Consider the following 10,708-nt stretch of genomic DNA (forward strand, 5'->3'; position numbering starts at 1 on the left):
TTGATGACCTTGTGATAACAGCAGCTACAGCTACACTACACTAATAAGAATACAATATAATTACAATACTACAAGTGACAATACAAATCCCATGGGAATTGGCCTGGTTCTGATCTTTGCCTCAGATATATATATTGGGTCAAAGGTTCAACCAGGGTTATAAAGGGGCACTCACGATGCTTTTTAGCTATGTCTCAATAGGGAACTTGTGGACTATGAATTTTTTTGACGTAAACATGATGGAGTAATTAAACATTCTTATGACAAATGTACTGACAATGTCAGCGTCGCACACCACAGAATTAATGGCTTATGGTAAAAGTATCAATAATGGTAGCAGACTGCTTGAATGCCATAGGGACGAGTGTACCGGTAGCTCTCTGACTCATTCCCGGGCTTTAATTTCCAGCATTAAAATATGATTTTCTGCGCAACTGAATATCAATGACGACGACAGGTCTATAGTGAATACCCACCTTTGCTGCAGGATCTTCCCTGTAGTCCTTTTGGGCAGAGGCACTGACCAGTGAAAGGGTGGCACTCTATGCCAGGGGCGCATGAACACCGGTGGTCACAGTCCACACCGTACCTCGCATGAGGACAACCTGTCCCGGATTAATAAGAGAAATGTGAAAAGATTTTACAAACGGTACTTGGAGAGATAAGTGCATTGCAAATCAAACACTTTGTGAGGCCTTTACCGCTAAAAATTGGTCTAGCAGAAGGGTTTCCTTTTGAATACAAACACTTGAATTATTAGAATTAATTAATTTACTGAGGTTCTGTTTCCCAACATCAGATTTTTGTTCCTCCTTGATGGTTCCTAGCCTGAGGTTCTGGTTCCTACACTGATTTTGTGGTTCCCACAGTGAGACTTTGGTGTCTACATTAAGGTTCTTGTTGCAACACCAAAAGTTTTCACTCCTTTATCAAGGTTTCTGCTTTCACGTTGAAGTTCTGGTCATAACATACACTGAGGTTCTAGTTTCTACACTGCAATTAAGGTTCCTTTTTGTAGGTTGTAGTTGCTTTCATTAAGGATCTGGTTCACGAATAGCACGAGTTCTGATTGCTACGTGTACCTTGAGGTTCTGATTCCTACACTTTCGTGTTCTTACACAGAGGTTGGTATGTACACGTACTAGCCTCACTGAGGTTCTGGTTCCTTACACCGAATCACTGATTCCTACAATGAGGTTTTGTTTTGATTACAATGAGGTTTTTTTCTTTACAATGAGGTTCTAGCTCCTAATTCACTGGGGTCCTGGTTCCCACACAAATATTCTGGTTCCCACACTCAAGTTCGGGTACAAGCTTTCATCGATGTTTTAGGTTCTGGTAATTAGAAATTGACATTATGGTTCCTACGGTGACACTTTGGTTTCTAATTGAGGTTCCTGTTGAAACACCAAAGTGTTTGCTCTTCCATTACGGTTTTGGTTCTAGCACATGTAACAATGCAGTTCTAAATCCTGCATGTCCTACACTGAGGTTCTACACATAGTTTCAACATTGTGATTCAGGTTCCTACCTTAAGGTTGACTGATTATGGTATTTAGTGTAGGAATGTTTCTTGAAGTTTAAGGTTCCTACACCGAGATTGTAGTTACACTAGCCTCACTGAGGTTCTGGTTCCTACACCGAAGCAATGATTCCTACACTTAAGTTTTGATTCCTACCTAAAATGAGTTTGTATTTTTTACAATGGGTTCTAGTTCTAGTTCAGGGGTTTTGGTTCCCACACCAATATTCTGGTTCCTTATACTAAAATGTTGGTTCTAGCTTTTATTGAAAATTAGATTCTATTTTTTCTACGATGACGTTTCGCCTCCAACACTGAGTACCTAAATCAAGGATCTTTTTCCGACGCTACAATTCTGGTTTTGGACACTGAGATTCTGGTGTCTACAGGCAAATGTACCTTTCAGTTCCATTGTTATTACAGAGCTAATAAGAGGACCAGCAAGTAAACCAGCTTCTTCAGAATCAGTGAACTTGATTTGGCAGTCCAACTGGAGCCGGCCCTCTGATGCAGCAATGTTATCCACTGTGAAGTTGGTTCTCATATCTGAAAATATGCGCGACGGATCATCTGTCCAGGGAAAGATAAATTACAGTAAATCCTTGTATCGTTAAACACTCATCACTCAACAAAAGTTTCATCATTTCTTATTAAAAGTGTGCAATGCTGAGATATACAAACAGCCTTATTAGGACTGGATAGCTTTGGACTTTGAGATGCACTTTCAGCGTGATAAGGCCAAAACTATACCAGTATATTTTGTATGGTTTGAGGGTGGATAGTCGATATTAGCCCCCAAGATATTGGAAGTTGACTACTGTGCTTTCCAAGGCGAAACTTCCAATACCGATGGGAGCTAAAATCGACTACCCACCCGAAATAAACCATGTTTTATTTGTTTTAGTATATATTTCATACATTGTACATATTTAGTTGCCAAATCTCGTCCAGCTCACCAGAAGAATATTGCTCAACAGAAGAAAAAGTTCAGTTCTTTTGCAATACAGTAACTCTCAACTGATTCTCAACCTCATTATGGCCTTTTTTTTTCTTTAGTAGGGGCAGGCCAGGATTCGAACCTGGGCCACAGTGGTGAGAGGCGAGTGCTTTACGCAAAGCCACCCATGCCACCCTTAAATATGTAACCGATTGCAAACAAAATGTGGACTAACTAAATTTGGTAATTTGGGGCCAGTATTTGGTAAAAAAAAAGTCAGTTTTTTCCAATGATGGTCGGCCAACCATCATTAGAAAATTGATACAAAAATTCCAATTTTCTTGGAAAAATTACAACACCAGGTGCCATGATTTCACAGGATGCGTTGGACTATGTATTTTTCAAATACAGTCTATTTCATAATAATTTGGTAGTTTTTTATGTTTGCAAATACTTAAAGCACAAATTTCACACTAATGAAGAAAAAACAAATTAGAGAGGGAGAAACAAATGAAACAATAAAAGAGTGGCACGGACGTGTACATACCCCTGGTATGTCGCCAGGACACCAAGAGGGGACTAGTAAACGGTCGGTGTCTTGAGATGTTGCCATTCATGAAGGTGCACTCAACAAACGAGCCTAGTAACATGTAGACGTCGATTGTGTAGGATATAAAGATTCTCACAGCACCTGCAAAAAGTATACATGTATTCACTTATTAGAGTTACATATTACAAGTGTACTAAGGGAATAAGATGCACTTGGCTGGTTTTAAACAAACATTTCAAACCGGCTGGGAGCCTGCATGGACGTGGATAATGGCCCGAGCAGATCATAAGGCAAGGGTCATTATCCGACCAGGCCCCTATCCAGTTTGAAACGTGCATGTACGGTACCGGCCAAGCGCATACCAGTAGGCCTAATTATTCCCACTTTCAAAAAGTCAAAACACGCCAAAAATTCACGTTAGTCAAATGATTTAGCTCAAGTTAGGCCCGGCCCAGACACCATGCTACTGCCATGCCAAACTCAATTAATTTGGCGCTTTTAAACTTCAGCTCAGCGATAGCACGGTGTTTAGAACCATTTGGCTTGGCAAATTGAGTTCGGCATGGCAACGCCCTTTTGGGGCAACAGGGCTGCTGCGCTATCGCCGTTCTTAACGGCAGGGACACAGGCAGGCACACGGCACTGTTCTAAAGGCTGTGCCATTGGCGTGCCGAACTGAATGCAATTCGAAGTTGGGGCAAACATTTTAGGAATGCGCATGCTCACAATACCCCCTTTTGCTTCCACATCACGGGAAGTGATATTTCTCTTCTGCTGACACTGCATTAAGGTTCAACTACATGTATTATGTTTGGCGTTTAGAGTAACTGCAGTTCTGCAGTGTACAAGCTATTGCCGCTCTTATTTTAAATAAGTTCGGGCTCAGCAGTTCGGGCTCAGCACTATTTTGTGAAACACCCCTTTTATGCCACTTGCCGTGTCTATGATATGTACCGATAGCTTGCGGGCTTACTGCTAAAAATATCCTTTTTTGGAGACTGGCGCGCATGCGGCGTGCACTGCACCATTTGGCGCAGAACGCAGCAGCGCAGGAATGAAGTGTGTAAAACCACCCAGTGTTCCTCCAGCAGTTTAGACTGACCCACGAGAAGGGCTCTGGACCAATAGGAATGGGTAAACTGTCTCAGTATGAATATTCTGAATGATATTTATTCACTAATGAATCCAACAACTGATTTGCCTTAACCCTTGCAACTGTGGCCTAAATGCATGTAGGCCTATGTCTTTTCAATAAATACATTATTTAGTGTACAATTGGTTTACATGATACATGTATGTCCAGAAATGGGACACTCAATACTGTGTATGACTGTAACTAGTCCCAAAACTTATACATGAACTAATTCGCATGCAATTCAGGCGATTCACAATGCAGAGCGCCACCAATAGTTTGCCACGAAGAGTTCATTTTCCCAGTGCATTGTGGGAGATGGTCGACAAATTCGCAGCGCGGGACATTTGATTTTGTTAGTTTTTCCGGTCAGTAGTTTCGTAAGCCTATAATTCGAGGATCTGTTTGCTTGCCCTTTTCTTTTCTTCTTATCAATATGGTGTTTTATGTAAGGCAGCAGAACGCTATGCTCCAATCCATAACATATTTGATCAACTTGTCTACTGACAATCATTCAAATGGGCCATGTTTTTGTCGACCGTAAATTTGAATAATGGACTCTCCATGGCGAACTCTTGGTGGCGCACTGCATTGTGAATCGCCCGAATTACAAGAAAATAGACTGGCACCTGAAACAACCAGTCCAACACCCCTCAATTAGTAGCCTACTACATCAATCAACTGTGTCAAAAGAAGCATCTGTATGCATGTACCAACATTCTAGTCATGCCACCAGACAACTGAAGTGTCAATCTTTTCAAAAGTTGGACACCAGCCTATGGGCTTTGAGCGCCAACAAAGAGGGCGCCCTTTTACCTAGCAACAACGTCCCATGGGCGAGACACATACATTTCGCTGGTTGACTCGCGCGCACCGTTCCTTGTGTGTGACGCACGCGCGTAGACCAGGGGATTTGTACTATATGTACACGCAGTGGCTGCGCTTCGCGGAAAAATATTGCAGTCAGGCAAGATCGTCGTTCGGTCACCCCCGAATGTACTTTCTTTGCCGGTGAGCGGATAGCATTTGGCTTCAAATTGAATTCAATTGGCTTCACTCTCAGGCGCAAAATGTTGAAGAAAAGTCTCCTTTAAAAACTCAGTAAGCTTGGCTGGTGAAATACTGATGAGGACCTTGTCTTTAATACATCATGAAAGATTTTGGGGAATTTTGTCAGCTCTGCATGTTTTTCTGCACTCAAGGTCCCTGCAGTCTGGGACTTGGGTAAGAAAGTGATTAGATCCATGCTTTTAACTCTGTAATTTACACTTGCTTTACAATGTTACCTACAATGTACTTCTACTGAACTCACATGTGCCATTGATCTTTAACTCCACATTCTGCTGCGTTGCTTGGACATCACCTACGTTAGGAATCTGCATCTCAACATCAAATAATTTGTGGTCCTCCTATTCAAGGAAAGAATAACCTCCATCACAAATTGAGACTTAACCAGAAAGTATAAGGTCACGCAGCGAGCTTCCGGAACCCTCGCGTAGCCCGGCTGCATTGGGTAGCCCTTTCACTTGATATGATATTGATTGGCAGAATGATTTCTAACTGTAACCACCCCAAGTAACACTCATGTTCCTTCAAGTAAAATGAGGAAAATCACTTGGAGACAGATGGGTAATTTCGTTTACGACATTTTACTTCCGGCAAAATATCACTCAGGAACAGAATGTAAAGATCCTGAATTTAACATGTTCTGAGAAAAAAAAGGAACCGGGGACTTACAGTGCTTGAATTTGTTGGAGGAGGGGGCTTGTAACACATCATGTTTTCATCGTCGACGTTTCCATGGCAGGCTTGGCTCATAAACAGGGCGACCACAATCACAGCAAAAGCAAATCCACGTGCAGGTGTGAAGTACTGCTGCATGATGATCCAGCTGCAACAAATGAAAATTAAAAAGTTGCGGCTACAAAACAATGTTAACTACAACCAACAAAACGAAAGCAACAACATTGCCAACAAGAACACAAGAGACACCGTCTAAATACTAGTAAGGCCAAAAAAAAAATAAGTCGGTCTCTGGTCAGCGCGCGCGTCGTTTTTAATCATGCGCGTCAATTTTTTTTTTCCAAAATGTTCCGCGGTAGCTCCAACAGCGCCCTCTATTGCCGCACCTCCTCAATTTTTGTTTACCAAAGAGCACCAAGGAATGGGAAATTGCACCAAGGCAAATGATCGAGAGCACCAAGGCAAATTATGGAGGACACCAATGTGCATGTACATGAGGACACCAAAAAAGCAAAATAGTCGTTTGACCGGTTCCGCAATCGCAAATCGTCTGAAGCGTCTTGTGGCGAAAAAAAACGCGCTTTCACGGGAAGCTACCTATCTATAAATTTGCGCAAATTACTCACCTACTTCATGATATGAATAGTTTTCTGCGATCGTTCGAAAGAGAAATTTGCCAGGACATTTTGTAGAGGTCGGTGCTTTGACCAGTTCCGCAAATGTTTTCCGGTTTCGCAAACGGCGCCCTCTGTGAGACTGGACTGAAAATATTCCTTGTTTACTGGCCAAATCTAGATCGTTTTTGCCCCCAAACCAGCCAAGAAAAGATGTGGATTATATTTCACTGTGAATGAGCCAAGGTCTGCACATTATAATGCGTCCAAATTGACAAAATGTAACTCCATGAAGTTGTTATGGTTCGTTGGATCTTTGTTTACGTTAATATAATTATTTGACTTGCTTCAATCTGTAATTTCTTCTCATTGTCTTCTCTCCACAGGTTTCTTCAGGTTTGCGAGCTTCAGTGCTTGGGGCACTTTTTAGAAATCCTTGGTTTCATTACCAGAAATGATAGAATAATAATAATAATAATCCAATTAAATGACTTTCTAGCTTTTTATGCATTCTGTCAATCATCTTGCAATCACTAATATTTTTCTTTTTTGTTGTTGTCTTATACCTTGTACCGAGTTGCTCCAGTTGGTTGGGCTTTTTTCTCACATAAGCACAGACCAGCTATTTATGAATTTGAATTAATATTTTCTCCAGGATCATTTTAATTCCTATGACACTTAAGGAAGTGACTGCATGGCTGTATGAATTGGAACTGAATCATTGTCTGCAGGGGAGCACTGTTTATTAATATTATTTGTTTATTTAATATTATTATTTATTTACTTTTGTTTATTCCCTCCCCTTTTTTTCATTTTACTTTTTTTTTGGGGGGGGGGGGAAGTGTTTCAATTTGTTCAGGGTAAAAACACAATATGCTTAATTTTGTGTGCACCAACATCCAGTAGGGGGAACCTGGGGGCCGGGAGGGGAGGGGAACAGGCCTCAGCAGGCCAGATACATACAGGCCACATACATATTGTTTCACATTCAAATTAAATTTCACAAACAAATTAAAACAAATTGTTAAAAATGTCATAAATCCTATGGCTGTTTCATAGCAATGACAATTTATAATTATAATGTCGTTGGAAAGTTAAAGAGAGGGTTCAGTTACTCCTCATACGTTGTTGCACATATTAACTTTGTACGTGTACCATGCTTGGGCAACTGTATTAGCAAACCTCATCTACCGTTCGGTGATGCTCTTAAAAGAAAATGTCAACACATTCATCACATACATCCCGATAACCCTTTCAATATATTGACATGTGATACCAGCATGTGTAAAATGTAAATGTAATACAAAACTAAAGCACTCAAGAAGCTACCCCTTTTAAATCCAAAATTATACCTGTCATATAAATAAATGGTGATGAATCACAGAAATAGACATGTTCTGTAGGTTTTTCATGCAAAGTAGCATAGTTTTTAAAACACCTCACTTCTCTTTTACATGTACTGGTTAATAAAAATGTATGTAACGCCTTTAAATTTATTGCCTTTATGGCACCTGCATGTCTGTTTAATTGTTATACACAAATAATTTAAGCACTCCAGAGTCCAGAAGCTAGCACTATACAAAAAAAAGAACTTGTCACATAAATAAATTAATTCAAAGGAATGGTGATGAAGACACACAGCTACATGTACTTTCACTATAATATTCAACTTCTTCTTGACCTTCACAGGTAAAACTGAAAAAGATGTGCTGATGGCCTAGCTCTTATGTCCTATCAGGAGGCTGGCGTAATCTTCTTCTTTGTCTTTGGCATTGTCTGTATGAAACAGAAATTTTATATAAATCATTTAGTGTATGACCAAGTTGAGACAAAAATGAGAAATGGTTTATAGTTTTTGACAAATTTTGCGCTACAAGAAAACAATCAAAATTTGTGTCTCTGTACTGACAAGAGACTGGTCTTCATTATGAAATATTAGTTGACCTATTTTTCTTTTTGTTTTAAAGGGTAAAGAGTAAGGTAAGGACCCACCGAAAAAGGATAATTTTGAATTTACTAAATTACTGGAAATGTCCTTTGGGTTAGAAACACACCTGCGTTTTATTTTCCATATTATTATGCACTATTTTTAATTGTTTCCCACAAACCTCACCTCCTAGCCTGGGCTGACTCATGCACCCTGGATGTTGAGAGTTGTAACTCTAAAATGAATCCAAACCCCTGAGGCACAACCGCTTCAACACCAAGTATGGGGTGAATTTTTGTTAGAGCAAAGGAAAAACGTTTAGTGGGAATTTTGCTCACTATAGAAAGATTTTTGTATTTTAAATTTTGAAGTCCACATTTTTTTATCCAAAACCTACAGTGCTGTCCGGAAGCTGGACAGAAACAAAATCATCGTTTCAATTTCGTTTTCAATTTTTCACTGAACACCCAGAAATGATCATCAAATTCGACATTTTTAAACAAGGATTAATAGAAATTCTCTATTTCTTTGTAACTTGTAAGTTGTAAAAAAAAAAAAGAAGATTCATGCCAAAATAAATAATGTGCGCCGCGCTAGGGGGCCGCCATCAACAATACTTGTCATCAATAGCAGCACTGGTTAATACAGTCACACCATGGCCAGTGTATTGTATAGGCAGTATGAATGCGTTTGCGGAACCGGTCAAACGACCAGCAGTTACTCTGGTGGGTAGGCCTATAGAAAAAAAAATTCAAAGACTTCAAATCTTATATTTGTATGGTGGAATAATGAATAATTTCCGAACAAGTTGCATCTATGGCCATGATTTAATTCCCCTGAACAATCGTGTAGCAGGCCGACAAACATGAAATCACGCTTCCGTGCGCGTTCCATTTCGGCAGTTCGTTAACGGCAAGTGACGGTCGCAGGGGATTTATTTTTAAATGCAAGTGAGTATCCTAAAACTAAAACCATTTTTGAAAAGTAGATTGAATAACCTTTCCATCGATACCAAAGTTTAAGTCCTTGGCGTTTTCGTCTTCCTGAAAACGAGAGCTAGTTTTCCGAAATTGCGGAACTGGTCAAATTGCGGAACCGGTCAATTGACTGTAAAATCTATTTATGTAAATATGTGTAAATCTCCAAAATAGGATATTGAAAATAATCTTGAAATTATGAAAAGTGTATTGGCATTGAAAAAGAAAGGAAAAACAAAGAAAATATGTTTGAAAAGCTCAGGAAATATATTTTCCTAAAGCCAACAAGTCTAACTTATTATTAACAAAACTGTTTATAATTATATCGAGTTACAATGTACATGGCCCGGACAGCACATATTTTTCATGAAGCGTCCCCTGCGCAGAATTAGGCAGGATTCTTTTCTACAACGCCAAAACTGCACACTTTGGAATTCCCCACTTGCTGCCACAATTAAAGAGATTTCGCTTTGTTAATCGGTATGCATGGTGGATGATCGTAAGCCAACAAATTGAACAATATAACTATAAGCTTTGTTGAGGAAAAGAGTGGTTGCTTTGCTTTTTTTATGCTACTTTTATTAAACTTTAGGAATAAAAGTAAGAGATTCAGGATGACTATTGTATTAGGCTACAGTTGTGATATTGTGGTGAGCTTGTTTGATATAAAATGAGGAGGAATCAAATGATATTTGTATTTTATTGTAACTGTTACTCATGGCCTGCACAAGTTGCCTGGTTTGTTCCAGACACATCATCATGACATGCCCTTGGGGCTTGGACCAGTGGCAGATGCATTGCGAAAATCGAAAAGGTTTAGTTAGGCCTACCTGATACCTCTTCAGATCGTCATTCAACTTCAAGATCAGATCGAGCGATGGACTTTGTCACTTCAAACAATGTACAACACAAAAGCAACATGTAGATTAAGATTCGACGCCCCAAAGACCTCAAGATAAGATTTCCTTCTTGTTTAAAATCACTCGGAGTCGTATCGTGAAATCACTTTGCGATCGCCCGATGATCTTGAGCATCGAGCTAGATGACGAGTCGCACGGCGCGCGAAACACATGATGGCGCTCTTACACTTTACTGCTGATGAAAGAAAAGTTTGTAACTTTTTTTTTTTACAAAGAAAGTTAAGTCTCTTATGGAGTGCCGATTCAGGCAAAATCGCGACACGTAAAACTTACTGAATGGTGAATACATGTTAAAGCCCCACAAGGCCAAAAAAAGTCTCCGGTTTCTGGTAAGGAGCTTGCCCATAAAGTGGTGCGGCGACGCGGCTTTTTTTATGATATACAAA

General features: G+C 39.9%; 1 protein-coding gene across 4 annotated transcripts in view; it reads right to left on the reverse strand.

The window, feature by feature from the left end:
* LOC119720643 overlaps positions 1 to 10,502 on the reverse strand; it is a 36,216-nt gene extending 25,714 nt beyond the window's left edge. Inside the window, exons 1-6 of one of the 4 annotated variants that reach the window (XM_038190420.1) lie at positions 10,240 to 10,502; positions 5,879 to 6,032; positions 5,454 to 5,550; positions 3,007 to 3,150; positions 1,922 to 2,092; positions 477 to 605 (exon numbers count right to left, since the gene is read on the reverse strand). In XM_038190420.1, coding sequence (XP_038046348.1) covers positions 477 to 605; positions 1,922 to 2,092; positions 3,007 to 3,150; positions 5,454 to 5,550; positions 5,879 to 6,022 — 685 coding nt within the window. In that variant the 5' untranslated portion in view covers positions 6,023 to 6,032; positions 10,240 to 10,502. Of the gene's footprint in view, positions 1 to 476; positions 606 to 1,921; positions 2,093 to 3,006; positions 3,151 to 5,453; positions 5,551 to 5,878; positions 6,033 to 6,510; positions 6,893 to 8,611; positions 8,964 to 10,232 lie in introns of those variants that run through there. The other 3 variants (XM_038190416.1, XM_038190419.1, XM_038190418.1) reach the window with 3 other exon arrangements.
* Positions 10,503 to 10,708: the final 206 nt, after the last annotated feature.

This window comes from Patiria miniata, unplaced genomic scaffold, assembly GCF_015706575.1.
Source record: "Patiria miniata isolate m_02_andy unplaced genomic scaffold, ASM1570657v1 HiC_scaffold_9, whole genome shotgun sequence".
Classification (NCBI taxonomy): domain Eukaryota; kingdom Metazoa; phylum Echinodermata; class Asteroidea; order Valvatida; family Asterinidae; genus Patiria; species Patiria miniata.